The sequence below is a fragment of the Numida meleagris genome, chromosome 4 (genome assembly GCF_002078875.1).
Source record: "Numida meleagris isolate 19003 breed g44 Domestic line chromosome 4, NumMel1.0, whole genome shotgun sequence".
NCBI lineage: Eukaryota > Metazoa > Chordata > Aves > Galliformes > Numididae > Numida > Numida meleagris.
In genome coordinates, this window is record NC_034412.1 from 41,912,469 (window position 1) to 41,930,911 (window position 18,443).

The window sequence follows — 18,443 nt, forward strand, 5'->3', positions numbered from 1 at the left end:
TTGTTGATCATTCTTGTGTAAAGCTCATGTATCACTTCAAGGATTGTCTAGATATTGGTTCTGTCAGTTTGCTTCTATCACTGTCCAAAAGCAAAGACGATGTGCCCATAATATTAATAGTCAGAATAGGAGACATATATCACAGCTCTGGTTCACGTTAGTCAAAAAGGATGATTGAAAGAACACTATGAAAATGCAGTGCTTAGAGGTAGAAAGATGTTTGACAGTACCTAAGGGAGAAAGAAATGTGATTGTGGAAAAATTATGACAGTCTATATAATAGGCCTTTCATAATTTACATCAGGGACCTGGACCTATAATCTCTTATACAGATGAGTTATTTTTCTCACGTGAGTAATTTCGACTGAGTAATTACATTGACTTTAGAGGAACTGTTACCATAAATATGAGTCGAGTTATTGATGTTTATCAGTCTATCCTCAAGAAAAAGGAAAAAAAAAGCAATTAAAATGATGCTGTAAGCTTCTCTTCCATGAAAAAAAAATATATAGTTGAAATCCAGATTTAGGCTGAAATTATCTTTAATGCTTCTTTTGCAAAAGTGTTTGTCTTTGTTTTTCTTTATAGCTCATTTCACTAAGGCTATTGCCAATTCCACAAATGCTGTTAAAATGCGGAACCAATCATCTTTTTAACAACGTGCATTGTTTTTTCCTTTACTGGAATTCTCAAATCCTCTTAAAGTTCTCCCACTCTCTTTACTCTTCTCCCTCAAACACTTCCAATTTATTTTTAAAAAATGATAGCAGGGATCTAATTTAAGCCTCTTTGTTCAGCAAGTGAAAAGAAATGAGCAACTGTTCCACAATGAAAATTCTTGAGAAATAATTTTTAGCAACTGAATTTTTGTAAATTATTAAGGAACTGTATGAAATGGCTCAAGCTGCCATTTTTCTGTTATGCATGTTTGTTACAATGTGTCTTTCTGCAATATTTGCCTCTACAATAAACCCTTTGTGTTCTGTACTTAACAGCTTAAAACAGAAGCTATTTATAATATCTACCCATACTTGAAGGCTAGGAAGTTTCACCTTGCTTCTGTAAATGAGCACTTGTGGCTGTGCTGTTCAGTCACTGATAGAGTGCTATCTGATCTGCTAACATCTGTCCAATATTATTATTACTGAATATGGCATTGCATAGAATACTTTGTCTTTCCTTTGAACTTTATTTTGTTAACAATTTTTAATGAAATGTGAAGGATATCAGATCTAAGGTATGTAGACATATCTTTGAAAATAGATTTCAGGCCGGCAGTTTTGCAGGGTGAAGCTGAATGTGAACCATGTTATTTGTTTGATGTTAGGACAAAAATTTCTTACCACTACAAGTTAATCAATTTTGCTTGTTGATTGTTAATAAAAATCTTCAAATTATGACGTTAGCTTTTTATTGTTTGCTTGTTGAAAGTCGAATAATAGCAAGAATTTAAAAAAAAAAAAAAAAAAAAAGTAGAGGTAATTTACCAGGAAAATAAATTTAGAAATGCCCCATCCAAAGAATTGTGGTCAACAGCTTGATGTCCAGGTGGAGACCAGTGACAAATGATGTCCCTCAGGGGTATGTTTTGGGACTGATGCTACTTAGTATTTTCATTGATGGCATGGACAGTGGGCTTGGGTGCACCCTGAGCAAGCCTGTGGGTAACAGCAAGCTGAGTGGGTGTAGTCCATACTCTAGAGGGAAGGGATGCCACCCAGAAGGATTTGGACAGGCTTGAGAAGTGAATACATTTTTTACTTAGAGGGCGATGAGGCGCTGGCTCAGGCTGCTCAGAGAAGCTCTGGATGCCCCATCCCTGGAGGTGCTCAAGGCCAGGTTGGATGGGGCTTTGGGTGACCTGATCTAGTGGTTGCCCCCTTGCCCATGGCAGGGGGATTGGAACTAGATGATCTTCATAAGGTTCCTTCCAACCCAAGCGATTGTTTGATTCTATGAAAAATTAGAACCTTTATGAAAAACAGACTGATGTTTTTATCCATGCCTTTTTTAAGACTCAATGAGTCGCTGTGTGGATCTGGATTTGCAGTGACTTTGGACAATTAGTAAAAGCGATGTATTTTGTTGATCTGTTATCAAGAATGGAAACCACATGGCTGATCGGCTTCACATTTGCTATTGTAGTTTGGTAATCAGAATAATTTCGGTACATTTACAATACATTTTGTCTTGGTACATATACTTTTGGGAAGATTTTATCACAGGGAGCTCCAAGCCTGCAACCAGATAGAATTCTTTTAAACTGTTCTTGATTCTTGAACTCTTATTGCCACAAAAAAAAAAAAAAAAAAAAAAGTGCTTTCAGTTGGTTTACTTGGAGAGGAGCTGAATGCTCAGTTTGTGCACAAGTCAAAAATGCAGACTATCTTGCTTGAACCTCTGCTACTGCTGTTCTCTGCAGATAAGTGAAATGTCAGGAGAGGCACCTCCATAAAGCTCAAGAGCAAAAAAGGCTGATGGCTTTAGTGATTGTCACTTGAGCATTGACCTTCATTAATAACACCTGTGATAGGAAAATGAAGTACTTTCAGTAATGTCAAGCTGATGCTTGTCAATTTCCTTTGCTACGTAGGCAGACTGGATGTTGAGTTTACTAACAAGTGTAAAAGGAATAGAAACTACATTTCCGTATCTCTAAAAAATACACAACATCCTGCCAACTTAATCAAGACTGGATTTTCAAGGCACTAGGCTTAAGTTTAAAAACCTGAATGGAATGGACAAGTTTTCAAAAGCAGTCCGCATCCTGCTGCTCCTGTTGAGGATAATCTGGCTAACTTATTGATGTTGAGAAATTCAGAGAGTCTGTCCCTAAAATAGTCTCTTAATACTCCTGGAGAAAGAAGATGGATTGAGCCTTGCATTTTTAACTTGTTTGTGTAAATTCAGTCTACATGTTTAATAGTTCCCCTAAATAAATGCTTTCTAAACATTTAAAAACAGCACCCACATCTAGTAGCAGAGAACAGAAGAATAGTGTCAGACTATTTAAAATTTAATCAGTATTTTGCTTTCTTCTTTTGGTTGCTGAAGCAAGGAATGGACAGGAAGTTGGCTGCTACTGAGAGAATTGGTGTTCTGTCTTTGTTGGGTTTTTGTTGTTGTTTGTGTGTGTGTGTTTGCTTTCAAGCAGTGACAATCTAAAAGTGTTTATTCGCACTACCAAAGAGCTTTCTGAATCAGTGACCCTGTTTCTTGCATTGATGTTGATTGCTTCCCTCCTTCAAGTTTGTCCTCAAAGCCCTTGTTTTTCACCCTCTTTCTGACTATAGTTTCCCTCCTACTTAACTATTCTTTTTCTCATTAAACTGGTGTAAAGCAAGAGTAACTGTAGTACAATCTGTAGAATTACTGAGGTGTAAAATCAGATATGGATGAGAAGGGCAGGGTTATTTAAAATTACTACCCTTACATGATTCCTATACTAGTTTTATTTGAATCAATGTCCTTTTTTTGAGTGCAGTCAAGCCAGCTTATGCACCCCGAGAAGGCATCTTGTGCTTTGCTTTGCTTTTCTTCAGTTTTAACTGTTCGCTGCCTTGACAGTTAGACACATTATCTATAGAATTCCATATTGGAGACAGAAGTAAAGAAACAAAAGAATGAATATACATATTTATATGTTTTACCAAAAAAAAGCATATATTGAAATTGACAGATACTATTTTATCTCTATTTTCTCCTGCAGCATCCCAAACTCTCTTCACTAGCAGCCTAGTCACCTAAAGGATGCATTAAGAATGACGCTTCATCAAACTTGACAGTCCTTTCTATATAAGTTAAAGCTTAGCATTAATGGCTATTTGTCTGAACTTCTCTTGTTACCTTAACAGGTTGAAAGACTTCTTCATATCCTTAACAGGTTGAAAGACTTCTTCATATCCTACGTTTTGACAAAGAAAAATGTTGACATGAGTAAGGCAATTATTTTCCCTGTATTGAAAGGCATGTCAACAGCCTTCAGTCTGGAGGAGGTTCACTCAAAGGGTAGTTCCTGCCTGACTTTGGGTGTAGAAGATGGTGAGGTATTTAAAACTACAGTTGGGAGAAATCTGTTACCACCTCTGAATCTTCACAAAGGAAAAAATCTGGAGATTTCAACATAGGTTTAGACCTATGTTTGATTCTTCACCTTGAAATGTGATGGCAATGAGTTTAATTTAAAGCCCACGTTCAACTCAGATACACAAGTTATCTGCGAAGTTTTCTAACTTGCAAATGGATTTCAGCTTAAGAAACAAAAGGAGCAGCTGAAGAGTAGAGATTGTTGAGAAAAGTACTATAACTATGAAAAAAAATCCAGTTACATGTAGAAGAGATTTCAAGAAATTCTTAAGACGAGGCGGTATAGGCAATTGTACATAAGTAACATATCAGAATATCCATGATGATTTGAATCTCTTTATTACTTTGAAATATGCAGTTTCCAGGTGGGAGGTACATTATTGTTCACTGAGAATACTATTTTTCTACTTTATAGCATCTGTATTTGAGTGCAGGTAGTATGATGTTGTACTCATGACTTTGAGTTAAAGCAGAGTAGTTCAAAACAGGGATGTGTTGTAGAGTGTTTTGTTTTGTTTTGTTTCTTAACAACAACTATTACAAGCACTTTTTATAAGGATAATCAGAATATAAATCAAAACATAAATTAAGAAATTGTGAGACTGAGTATAATAAAAGGATCCTGAAAGACATTTAAAATGCTTATAGTGAATATTGATTTAAACCTGTAGTTTACAGGTTGACCTCCAAGGTGGAGTGGATTCCTGATTATAGATTCCTATAAAACAAGCATATTATGAGCTCTTCTTGATGATGAAGGAAATAAAAAAATTTAAATGATCATTTCTATCAGACAGAAGGCTGTTCTCATTAGAAGCCTATAGTCATATTCTCTGAAGTATTAATGCAGTGGTTTTTTACACTTATGAAATTTTTAATTGTTGGTTTTCTTATACACTTTATGTACTTTTAGTTTGGGGCTGATTTCTCTACTTGACCGTAAAATCTCTTAAAATCTCCCTTACATCTAAAAATCTTAATACAAATGAGATGAAATCTTCCCTGGAACTTGACTTGTTTTAAATACAATAAAGATGGCAAGTAGAATCAATATAAAACTAATTATTTAGTGGAATAACTCAATTTCATTTAGTTTAAAAGTACAATCTTTTGAAATAAATCTGGAAGAAAAAAAAGAAACCCAATCAAGTAGTTCAACAACTTTCTTTTTCAAAGAAATGCGTTCTCATGAGACAAGCAAATTAATCCATGTCAGCCTCTCAGATGTCCTTAGAAGGATACTGGAAGACTTCTTTTCCCCAGAAGTGCTGTAGAAGCTTGCCTTTTAATGCTTGGTAACTGGATGATTAGTGGCCTAAGGAATTCTTTGTCTGATTTAACCCACTGTATTCCCTTTTTCTTAGAAGGAACTTGAGGGAAAGGGATCCCAGAAAATGATGCTGCTCCATAAGAACAAAAATAATAAATATTGTCACGTGATCTTTTTCATCTCAAGTGTAGAAGCGGTTAGAGATTAAAATTAAATTAAAAAAATATTGCCTTCGCTGAAGAGAGATTTTTATGAACTTTAGTTTCTAGTGTGCAAGAATGAGCTTTATAAATCAGCAACTGATTTCCCTACTGAGAAGCTCAAAGGCTGAGAGTGGAGACTTAGAAAAGGTCTTGCTGGGCACCTGTAGGAACAAGTGGTACAGAAAACCTGATGAAATGGCTGTGGCTTGATGAACAAGCCGCTAGTAGAAAAAGAAAAAGAAATACCTAAACAGACAGGCTCAGGATGACCACGCATAAGTCCTGCAGCATGAAGTTTGATATTGTACAGCTCTGTGCATTTACTTCTCCAGTGTTTACCTTATCAGCTACCTTTCTTAGTGCTACATGCACATTGGCTATGTAAGTCTTAGCTTTAACATTTTGGTTTGTATACCACTGTTTGAGGAGCCATCTGCAGTAGGGGAGACGGCTCCAGGTGCTCAAGCTAGTCAAACCACTTTTCTTCAGTTAAAGACATGTTAAGAAATGTCTTCCTAGTTCCTGTGCTTGCTTGGGATTTTTGCAGAGTGGGGGCTCCCTGTCTCATATAGTTGTGCAGGATGCCCAATTTTTGTCTTATCTTAATGATCAAAAAATGCCTGTGTCCCTGGGAGAGATAATTAAGTCAAGGCACACATTTGCCTATAAAACAGCAGTGGTGATTCTAAGAAGTTGGTCTATGAAAAGACACAGACAACAAGTCTAATGATATTGGACATAAGCAATTTAGCAGTCTTCCAGCTGGAAGAGTGCAGTTCAGATTACAAGACAGTGTAAATGAGGCATATTGTATGTATTGGTTGTTTGGAAGAGGTTAGTACTGAGTTTGTGTCCCAGCTCAACTCTTGGGTAAACTAACTAAAAAATCCCTTTATAAATGATTTCAGTGTTAGTCAGTTCCAAAACAAGAAATTATGCAATGCCATCTGTTGGCTTCTGTGAAAAAACAAATGAAAAACTCACTTGGCTTAGTGGTGGTTCCACAGAAAGGGATTTTTAGTCTCTACCACAGCTCCTGTGGGGGCAGAAAATTAACATGAGGTTCAGTTCTAGTTGGAGACATTTCTTCAGCATTTTGAGAAATGAGTCACGACACTGAGGTGGCTAGCTGTAGAGCAGTACTAGCTGCAGCAAAGCTAAAATTGGAGCCCAGGAGTTGTCCCGTATATTTCAAACAGGAAACACTTGAGGTGGCCAAATTCTCTATGGGTCTTTCCGTTAATGCAGCACTGCTGCTTATTAGACGTTTGCAGGAAACATCCTATGTGTGGGGATGAATTTTGAAGATCTGGAACAGTTTGCCTGTGTTTACTTTGTAAGGGTTCTGTTCTGTGTCTTGTGGTTGGGATCTATAACTTTAAGCCTATATTTATAAGTAAGAAGAGACGTAGAAAACTGTTAATGCTATTTACTGTTAAACGTTTTGTTTCCTTTTGTTGGGCAGCTATATTTTTCTTATTATTGTAAGAAATATTACTCTGAGAAGTAATGAGGATTATCATGAGAAAAGCTTGCATGCTGCCAATGCTGCTGCTTTATTTACTTTGGATTGTCTTGCATTTAGGCCATTTTGAGTAGGGTTTGAGTATGAACAATAGAAATAGTAGTTATAAATTGTCAGCCTCTTCCAAAGATGCAGAAGTTCTGGAGTTACTGCCAATTGACAGATGGTTTGTCCTTGCTCATCTCTTCTTGACAGCATTTTTCTGCTCTATCCAAAATCTCCCTTGGTGCGTGGTCGAATTCTTTAGAGAAAGAAAATTATATTCTGCTTCATCCATTTTCTTGTTCACTGATTTGACTAAGTGGAACACCTTCCTCATGAAGCAGAATTTTGATTTATTTTAATAGATTAGAAAAGTGTTAGGAAAACTGCTGGAGTTTGACGTGCACATTTCCGAACTTACAAAGATGTTAACAGTGATATTTTACATCTGTTGCTGTGGTCTTCTGTGACTGTGTGAATGGCTCTCCATGCTTGACAGCTGTATTCTTTGTTGCAGGAGTTATGCAACTAATGACAGTATTTTCAAACACTCCAGTGTGAACTTTCTGGCTGAGCAGGAACTGAGTAGGTAGAGAGGAAATCTTCTTTTTAGTTTTTCCCCCATTTCATGTAGTCTGTTTCAGAACTGGTCTGCTCAAGTGCTGGTTTGATTCTTACTAATGGAGAATTATGTGATATGGCAACAAAAATTAGCCAAATACTAGTGGCGTATAAATGAAAATATGCTGATTGGCCAAAAACTTTTTTTTTGAAGTTAGTCACTATATTGTCCATCTTCTGCATATTCTCCAGAACTGATTTAGTTGGGTGAGACAGGAATGTGTGAGCTACTTTGTCCATTAGGCCACAAGGATGCAGTTTCTTACAGAGGTTCTTCTACTTCTGGATGGTCTTGCACAGTGAAGACCCTCAGCAGAAGTGCCAGCTCAACAGCACAAAATGCTTTATTTAGTATTGCTTTTGTTGCAAGCATCAGAGAAGCAGCCAGCTAGTTTCAAATATTTATTCTTTCAGTAAATAGAAATAGCCTGAACTACACAACAGTTGATACAGAGTTAATAAGAATCTGCTGCTTCTAGCTGCTGCTATTCATTGCAGTTAAGAAAGCAAAATATATTTGGAAGCATAAAAGCAGCTATGTTGGGTTAGACCAAGATTACTTCAGTGTCTCATCTCCAAAAGAGTCTATAAGTGAATGCCTAAGGAGGAATAAGAACAGGGTAAGCACATACAAGACTGTGTCCTAACAGTTTCTCAGTTACCAGCTGTGTTTAGGTTTACAGACCCTGCTGGGTTGAGTATAACTTTGTGTGTTCAGAAACTCACAGCTGGATTGCTGTACAATTTCCCCTAGAGGTAGTATGAAAAAATAATTTGTCAGTGTGTGCATGGTTTAATTCTATTTTGGAAAGAGTTAACTCTCTGCCAGTAAATATCTATGCAGGATTCAGCTTGTGTCCAGCTGTCATTATAAATGCACACTAGTTTTTCTCAGTTTTGTCTTAAGAGGTGAGCTGCATAAACAATACAGTTACCTGCCTTCTGTCTTGTATGGAAATTTCCAGTCTGTCCCTGGCCTTACTGGAGTGCACAGCAAGGCTCCTTGTCACAGACAACAGAACAGGTAGATGAATCTGAAAATAGCATTGTATTCAAATACTTGAGGTCTTGAGGTCTCTTAACTCCTACACGCTCCATCAAATTGTTATCGCCTCTAATATGCGGGATATTTGATTTATTTTACATTATTGCCCTTGTGCCTTTGCAAGTGTTATTTTGTATAGTCATTGTTCACTGGCACAAAACAGAAGTTCATGACAGCTCACAACATGTGAATTTCAGCCAGAAAAAGAGATTGTTATTGAGATAACAGATATGTTTCTACTTGTTCAACATATCAGTGATCTGAACCTTCTGAACAACTTCATTACATACTTCTATTGAAGCTGTGTTCTATGTCCTTTTTGGTTAGGATCAATTTTAGCAGGACCAGACACACTTTTTTTAGTTTTTTGTTGTTGTTGTTTTTAACTGCCGTGTTATTTGTTATCATCCCTTTTAGGGGACATTGCAGTGCCTTTCTAAGTAAGCAAGTCAGCAAGCTCAGTAGATAGACAAAGGCATTGTGGAAGACTGTTTCATAACTGTAAAGGTTTGCCATGTCAAGTAATAACTGTTTCGCTGACAGATAATTGGGTCTAGGCTATGTTGGTGGTAGCTTTAGATTTATTTATTTGTTTCGTATTGATTTCATGCTCTGGAACTTATAAGTGATTGCTTAATAACTGCCAATTGAGAGAATCTTCTGACAGTCTCATTATAAATATAATCATAAACTGTTAATATTTGAAGAAAAGTTTAGGACTGAACAACCTCTTCCTTCAAGTGTCAAAATGGAAGGGCACATCTAATATTTATTTTCTGTAAAACAGAGGTTGTGTCTGTGTATTTTCCTTCTACACTGAAAAACTTAAAAAGCACAATAATTTTAAAATACCAGAAGGCCATTATTGATGATAATGATAATGATGCAGTGCCCTGCAATTGATGCAGACATAGCGAGAAGGTGTACTGCCCAACTTCAACGTCAGTTAACTGAACTGAACAATATTGTCCATACTGGGAGAAGAGAGATGCTCAGAAGCGAGAGACTGAGACACATCATCCTGGTCCTGTGGAAACAGACAGCCCTGAAATGCTAATTGAATGCAGGGCCCAAGTTTAGAGAGAAGTCCATTCTTTATCAAAAACAACACCTATTCATAATAAAAAGATCTAGCAACTTCCTGGGGACAACATCAGTTGCATTTTTAAGCAACTATTTTTAATACTAGAACTAGCTTTGTGTAGATGGGCTAAGGAAAATTCCAAAAAGCAGCTTGTGACAGGATGAAAGGAAAAGTGAATTCTTAAATTGTGGGTTATTCATAGCCCATCTAAACTTAGAATATATTAGTTTGAATGTTTCTGAGTACAAGTTCATCTCATCTTGACATAAGCTTTTTGAAAATGGCTTTAATATTAAGTAGATTCGTGAATGCATAAACTTTAATGGATAAAACATGATTTTGCAGCTGAGAATTTTCAGTTGCAACTGAAAAATGAGTATTTTTCAACTTAAGATTTGCAAATTACAAATAAATCTGTCATGGGTAGATTGAGCTATTTGAGTGACTAGTGAGACCAGTAAGCTTCTTCCAGAATCCAGCTGAAGTTGTCTATGAGCCGTCTTGAGTAATTATAGTGAGTCTTAGAGCCATGCTCTGTTGAAAAGGCTTTTTCTAATTGAAATATGATTGCCTAGAGAAAGTAGTCACACAAAACCAAATCTTTTTTAAAGAAATTAAATTAACTGAAACTGAAGATTCAGTTGATTACCATTTTGAGGCAGAACAAGAGCTGAAGAGACCTTTGTGGAACACAATCATTTTTGTTTCCCTAATGCCACCACGAGCCTTGAATCTGAGGATATCCCCCTGGCAGGCTGTCTCAGAGCCAATAGGAACCTTGGGAGGCGTTGTCTGGAGAATAGTAGTCAGAGTAGAGCAGCCATCCTCCATGGGATGTCTTGGAGCTAGACGACCGGAGGTTGCCAGGAAAAGAGAAACTAGTATAAAATGACAGATTCTCAAACTTTCTCTTGGAAATTCTGCTTGCTTTTCAGCAGAAATGTATGTAGATTGACCAGCAGAAATGTTTCAGCTTCAGTAAGGTGTTGATTTGTTTTGTCTTATGGAAAATTTAAATTGCATTGCTTATTTTATAAATGATATAAACTTTGTGTGCTTGAGTACTTGGGAGTAAATGCTGCTTTGAGAACATGAAGATTACTGTTCCATCCATTGTTAATCTTCATCTCTTCCCAGATGCATTTGTCTTGGTTTGATATAAGAGATTTGATTACAAGCAATGCTCTACTTCAAGCATCTGGGCAGGGCCTGTTGTCATGCCCCACATCACTTAGTTACTCAGTTTCTGTTGTTATCCTTTGTATGTGCCATTTAGACATTTTATGTGGAGAATGTAAGATTGCGTCAAAGGAACATGGCAAAATGTGCTGTTGTCACCAGAGAGAAAGAGCAACGAATCAAAACTCTGAATAAAGCAAGGACCTTAATTCTTGCTCCTAATAGTACTGATATTTTCCATGAGCATTCTAACAGCAATGGCTTTCCTTTCTCCCGATTACTAATTGGCAAATCAAAGAAGATCTCTGTTCATATACTGCTGCTCTTTTTTTTTTTTTCCCTAGACTCTCTAGATCAGAATTTCTAATCTTGCCTGTCATTGCAGTAAATAAGCAGTGACCCTGATTCTAATGGCCTCTGAATTAATAATGAAGGTTATCAGTATGGGGTCTCTTGCTGCTCTTAAGATTTGTATCCAGTTTAATTGTTCTCCTTTGGATGTGGCAGAGTATAAATTGCAGCCATCCTTGGCAACTACTTTTCCAGCGGTCACTGTAAGCGGCAAACATGCCTGCTGTGCACTAATCTAAGTAGTAACAGGCCAGCACCAGTCATCCACAAGGGCTGCTCCAAAAGTAATGCCTCCTGTTTTATTATGTTGGCCCACCATGTCAGAGGCAGATGTTGGTAGTATGGCAGTAGAGGTTGAACCTTCCTGCCAGTATTCCATTACATCTCTTTGCTGTGTGACAGATGGCAGCAGAGGGGCAGTCTGACAAAACAGCATCTGACATGGAAGTGTGTATGAAGCAAAAGTGTGTCTTTGAATTCCTCCATGCATAAAAAAATGCACCTACTGACATTCATTGATGCTTGCTCAACATTTATGGTGTTCAAAGAATGTGTGTGACCACGGTGAGGCAGTGGGTAGTACGTTTCAGCAGAGGCGACAGCAATAGTGGGCCATCTCTGCTGGTGCAGAATTTTACAAGTATGGCATGCAGGCTCTTGTGTTCATTACTGGTAAAAATGCATACATTGATAGACAGTATTTGTAGCTAAGAATTTGCTCTATCAAATAGTGTTATTGTGCTCTTTGTACCTGTTGTAGTTTCCATGGAAATATACAGGAGGCATTACTTTCAGAGCAACTTTTGTACTTGAATGTTATAACATTGCAAGTTCCAAGACCTGTTTCAATTTTTGTCTTTGTATGTTGTTTTAATTTTTTTCTATAATTAAATGCCATTTTAGATATTCACGGTTTTAAAATGGTGAATCAAGATGTGTATGCTGATTATACAAACAAATTGGTTTAACTTATTTAAAAGTATTTCAGTGTAAATGTCAGTTCAGTTTTATTTATTAAAAAAAAAAAAAAAAAAGTAAGCCTTTTCTATACCTTTTCTGGTCTCCCTCCTATGAATGTTTTCCTTCCTAGCTAATGAAAGTATACCATTTGTACTTTTTTTCTTTGCTGTGAATCAAACATGGCTTTCCACAAGAGTAGTGAACTCAAGAAGGGAAATAATAATGTTGAGTGAAAGAACAATTAGGCAGTAAAATTTCAGTCCGGTACAAAGGTATCTCCTAGAATAATTATTAGCAAGAAAATGAAGGGGATGGTGGGAAAAGGATTAGAGACCTTCTCTGCACATAGCCAGAGACAGGCTGCTGTCTATCATCCCAGTAACAGCCCTCTTTCTCAATAGAAGCCCTCTCCTCTCTCTGTATTTCCATGAGTCTCAAGGTTGTTGGCTCTTTTTGCTTGTATTTATTTATTTATTTATTTATTTTTATTCAGAGGTTTCCATGTAGTAGGCATACACTAGAAAGGCAGGAGTGCAGAAATCTGATATGAGTTACTTGATATTCATTTTTGGCCTTTCTCTCTGTTGCTTCGTCTCACCACACAATATTAAGGCAAAAATGATTTCATTTTCTCCTCACTCAACTGAAACATATTCTATTCAATGATGCCAGCAGTGAAATGTATTTTCCAACTTTAATTAGCAAGTCAAACAATAACACAAATGCTTCCACAAAATTTTGCTAAAGGTTCTCTATCTTCAGTTGAATAACAAAGGTCTTAAAGAGCATGTGCTTCCATTTTTGTCATTTGCAGAGAGCATCTATTTAAGCTTTCTTTTTTCTTCTGGTTTTCACAAGCAAGTTGACTGATAGCTGGTTTGTTCTCTATTTCAGGTCGTGGAGACTAATCTGGTTGCATTTGACTGTCACTGGATCATTATAAATGAGGTAACTGTCAAGTGAACGTCGTTGTGAACTGTGAATCTTGTTTTCAGGCTTACAGACAAATATTCACGTTGGTCTTGCCTCTGCCAGCAGGAAGCAGTAGCTACAACAAAGATCAAGCACGCTGAGAGGTTGAACATTTAACAGAAAGAGAATGCCAAGTCTTTTGGTTTTGCCATTTTGTCTTGCTTGTTTTAAACAGAAGTACTTAAATGAGTAAATGAAAAATAAGCGGAACAAAAAAACTTTCCTAGTGACTACTTGAGCTGGCCATTTTAGAGGATCCTTCTCATACGTAATGGATCTTTCCTACTGGAGTGCTTTTGTTTCATTCAAATTTTAATTACTTTTCTTATTTAAAAAAAAATAGTAATCCCATCTTTCCCTTTCCCATAAGAATTCATCTAGAATTCAGTTATGGTTGGTACCCAAAACCATTGGTATCAGTAGGAGGCTTTTTGATGGACTTCTGAACAGGTCATACATCAACGTTCCTGAAGGAAAATAAAAGAAAAACAGATCCTATTTTTAAACTGTGAAATAGGCTCTTCCACCAACACTTGTCAGCTAAAATATGGCAAGTCAATGTGAAGTAACCTTGCATATGAAAACTTTGAAAAGTGCAGTTGTTCTAGATTTGAAGGCATTCACTTTTTCTTTTGTTTTCTGAAAAGCAATTTAGGTCCAGAATGGCCGAATTCCCTGAGGAGATAAGTCTCCTCAGAGTGTTAATTGTATATCTCCTGCATATTCTTAAAACAAAGGATAGCTTGGAGAAATTGCATATGAATTCTAGGTCTACTCTGGATTTACTGCGCTCTTTTGTTTTTGTACTTTGTTACTAGTTTTTCACTAGAAGTGTTAATTCAAAGCATTTTTTTCCAGGTTATAATAAGTTTAACATTTTACAGTGAGAGCATACTTTGTCCTACTCCTTTAAAATAGTGAACTTTAAGCCAACATTCTGTGGAGAAAATTATGCCTCATTGAGTGCTGTGAAGACCGTGGAGGTTCAGCAGAAATTATTGCTTTGGGCCCTGCGTTTCCCCTGACCACTAATTTTCTTTGTTCTTCAGCACTGAAGTGGGTCTCGCTGGCTGAGAACCCTGCTCTAAGCTTCAGAAGGTCACATGAACTGCACACAGATTTTTTTTTTCCTGTCAGATTAAACTAGAAATTATTTGCAGTCAGTGGAGTGTTGAAGTGGAGTTGATGTGTACTCTTCGGTAAGAGTTATTATTGTTTAAGAAGATACAAACAAAATCTAGATCAGTAATAGACAGTTTTATGCACTAGTATCAATAAAGTTCCCAGCCTGGGAGTAGGTACTTTCTGTTTTTATATGTCCACTCCTCCACTCTCAATAGCAAAAAGAAAGCCAAGAACCATTCCTATTGCACATACTTTCTTTATGTTCTGTATTCAGAAATTTGTGTCTCTATGGAAGAAATTTTGCTTTCTGAGCATGGTTGTCTGCACATAGGAGTGGATTAAACAGCACAGCAATAGAAGTGGTTACTACTTTAAACTGTCTTCTCTGCTCCAAAACTATTCCTTTCTACAGCTAGTAGAGCTGAATGATGTATGCAGACGCATATGCAGCACCCCTTCTTTGCTTTATACTCTTGTGTGTGAAATGGGTGAAAGCTGAAATTAAGTTCACTCTCACTAGCTATGCTCAAAACCGTAGTCATTAAAATCTTCTTGGTATCGTGTTCAGTCGTTGCTGCTGTCAGCTTCAAAGAATGTGAACATGTTTAACGCCATGCAAAGTTAACTCTTCAGCCATCTCAGCTTAATCGTCTTCTGGACCCAAATTCATATCCCCACTGAAGCAATTTACTGTCAAGCTCTGTTTGTTGACTCTAGGAGTTGGACTCAGTGATCTCTGTGGATCCCCTCCAACTCAGGATATTCTATGATTTCAAAATGCTCAATATTTTGGGGATGTAAAGATCAGATTAGAAATAAATAAGGTTTGTAGGTAATGATATGGAAGGAAACATGTTTTGCCCTATTATTCTTTAAGTTTGTAACACTATGTTCAAATTAAATAGAAATATAAATATTTCCTGACTGATGAATGTGGCATAATATTATTTATTTATTGCAACATTTTACAAGTTCAGTATTAAGATCACAACACCACCACTTCAGCAGAAGTGGAGTAATATCCAGGACCTTTAGTACATAAAATTGCCATCTTCACATTCAAAGCCTGTCCATTTGATATGGTTGTACATTAACTGTTGATGACTGCAGTACTTCCATGTGACTGTGAAGTGATCTGAGCTGTACCTGTTTTTCAGCAGCTCTTCCATAGTGAACTTAGATATCTGTGATTGTGTGCCTGCATTAGCCAGATCGCTGTCAGTTATGTAACTGTAACAGTGATTCTCTTGACCCCTAATATGAAAATTTAAGATGCTCTAATATACAGTGAAAATGCATTGTTGGTCAAAATCTGTGTGTGACAAATAATTCCTTGCAATAAGATACCACAATAAGCCTTCCTTCTTTCCATCACTGTGCCAAGGGAATACAGTGTGCTTACTGAGTGTAATAATATGGAAGGAAATACCACCTTCAGTTTTGTGATTGTGAATCTGCCTGGGTTTTTGAGGCAACATCTGTTATTTTAATTGCTTGCTTTAAACGCAATAATGCCTAGAAAGAGTTTCTTAATTTTTATTGTCCCATTAGATGCTATTTTAGGTAATACTGAAAAATTGCTTGAAGACTGTGTATCAAAATGGAAATGCATGTGTGGGAGGAGGAAGGTTGTTCCTATAAAATGAAATAATTTGCAAAAGCATAATACATCTTATTAGCCCTTTGCAAATAACACAAATCTCTTCTGCCTGATCAGTGCATTCTGTTGAAGAAGCAGTCTCCAGATAAATGTTTCTCTTTCTTCAGGGCTTTAAAGCAGATGGTACAATTCTGTATTTAAAATTTGTGAGAGTCACAGATTTGAATGTAGTCATGATCAAATATGCTTTAAAAAAGACATGAGAATGGATTTTGCACTCTCCCTTTCTGTCTTTCTCTCTGCTTTCTTCTTTTCTTCTGTATAGTTGTAAGTGTAACCTTAAAAATCCCAGGGTAGTAAAATAACATTTCTTTACAACTATTAAATCACTAGTGCACAGTAAGATAGATTTTAGTTAGTGGACCTGAAGAAGGGACACTTGCAGCACGATTTCTTTTTGCTCTTTTTTAATTAATGTTTCCTGTTTAAATTAAAATCAGTTTCTGTCTCAAGCATTCAGGGACATCTTACTCAAGACATCATACTCAAGGCCTCCACCAGTTCTCCATTAGTATTATTTACTCAAGGAGTGTCTAAAACACTTTACACAGTTTACAGTAATCATTCAGAAGGTAGAAATACTAAAGCCTCTAAAAAGTATTGGTAGGTTTCCATCTGCAATAATACGCACAACTGTGACTAACAGAGTTAAAATAAAAGTGGAACAAGTGCACAGAAAAGCTCATTTTTGTGAGAAGGGCCTGCTAAGTTTGGCTTGGTTAGCCTATGAAAACAGACTGAAAGGGTATCTTCCCTCTATTTATATACCAAGTGTGAATGAATGTATCCTTCTCAAGGGCTAGAGAGGACAAGTTTGCCACACAAGTAAATTAGTTCAAATTGTCCATGAATAAAGCGAGAGAAAAATTAGAATATTTGGAATTACCAGAAGCATCAGAGTCTGAAAGAACTCCTTCGAAGAGAAGCGTGGGATACTTTATGGGAAAAGATTTAGCAATAGATTTGCCTGTAGCAGCACAGAATTGCATTCAAAACCTGCTTTCAGATGAAGACGTGTTTTCCCTTGGAGTGAGCTGCTCCTTGTCTGATGCATTCAGCTTGTCCCATGGTGTTTTGGCCCATGAAGAGGAGTATAAAGCATGACTACATTTTAAGCTTGAGCAGCTTAAAATATCCAACTGGATCAGGTCCCAAAATCATAGTTAAATTCCAAGAGCTCACACAATTTTACATTTGAATGTGTATAATTGACTAACAGTAGTGTTAGAGGTTCATTTCAACCCTTACATTTTTCAGTGGTGACATCAGGTAATGCATTAAATGCCACCCCCTTTGATACACCCTCCTTGTCAAGGTGACGGCCACACTGCCAGTTCTTTTGTTCAGACAGGTTAGAGCCAATGGATAGAGGTATTCTGCATGTGGAACTGTTAGCTCTGCTTTCTCCACATACTCTTGGATTCTTATTTCTCTGTGAAAGCTAAAAACAGAGATGATACTTTCTCTTACCTTTTTGATTCATCTTCTCATCTCCCTGCTTTTTCTCCATTCTCTCCAGAATCTAAGAAACCTAGGGGAGACATAATGCGACAAGTGCTTATGTAGGTCTGGATCTCCCTTTACTTGTCTTGGAGCTTCATCTAGTTATAACTTTCCATCAACTGCTCCTCTTTGGGAACTGCTGAGGAATAGACAGAAAGGGTATAGCACACATTCTACTGTGCTCAACTGTGCTCCTGCCAAGCAAGAGTAGTGGTGGCTCAGAGGCATCAAGGGACAGTGGCCAGCTTATCCTGCTGTGACCCTTGCCTAAACTCACTGCAGCCAGCTTGCAGAGGCGGAAGAAATAGTCCTTTCTTTGAGTGTCAGAAAGGATGTGTTGAGAACCTCTGTTAGAAGTAACTTCGGGAAAATAAGGCATGTTGAATATATGATAAAATCTGGAAACATCTTGACTGAAAGTTAAGATGCCTCCACAATAAATGTTGTGGTGTTTTTCTGCCTTTATTTAGGTTTCATTACAGGATGAGTTATTTCCCTCCACGTCTCTCAGTTACTCTGTGATAAACAGTAATTCTGTACCTAAATTGCTCATCTCAAAATAGAGATCAAGCTGAACACCAGTGTATACTAGGTGGCCAGTATGTTGTCTTGCTTCTCACTGGAATATTTACCTGATATGTTGAGATGATCTTCTCACTTCCTTTTTCCATCTGTACAGACCCATGCATTTAAAATTGCAGTCCTTTCCTTACTTACTTGCATAATAGGATGAAATGGACATCTAATTTCTATCCGTGTTCCATTTGGAAAAGGACAGCCTCACCTTATTCCAAGCTCAGACTATCAAATAAAGGCTTGGAGCTCTATCTTCAGCTTTGGATTTTTCTAGAAAAACCCTCAGAACCATGCCTAAGTT

The 18,443-nt window shown here is 37.1% G+C and overlaps 1 protein-coding gene across 1 annotated transcript in view; it reads left to right on the top strand.

The window, feature by feature from the left end:
- GRID2 (glutamate ionotropic receptor delta type subunit 2) overlaps window positions 1-18,443 on the top strand; it is a 695,511-nt gene that overhangs the window by 459,972 nt on the left and 217,096 nt on the right. Inside the window, exon 5 of the mRNA XM_021396235.1 lies at window positions 13,201-13,254. Within this exon, the coding sequence (XP_021251910.1) occupies window positions 13,201-13,254 (54 nt within the window). The remainder of the gene's footprint in view (window positions 1-13,200; window positions 13,255-18,443) is intronic.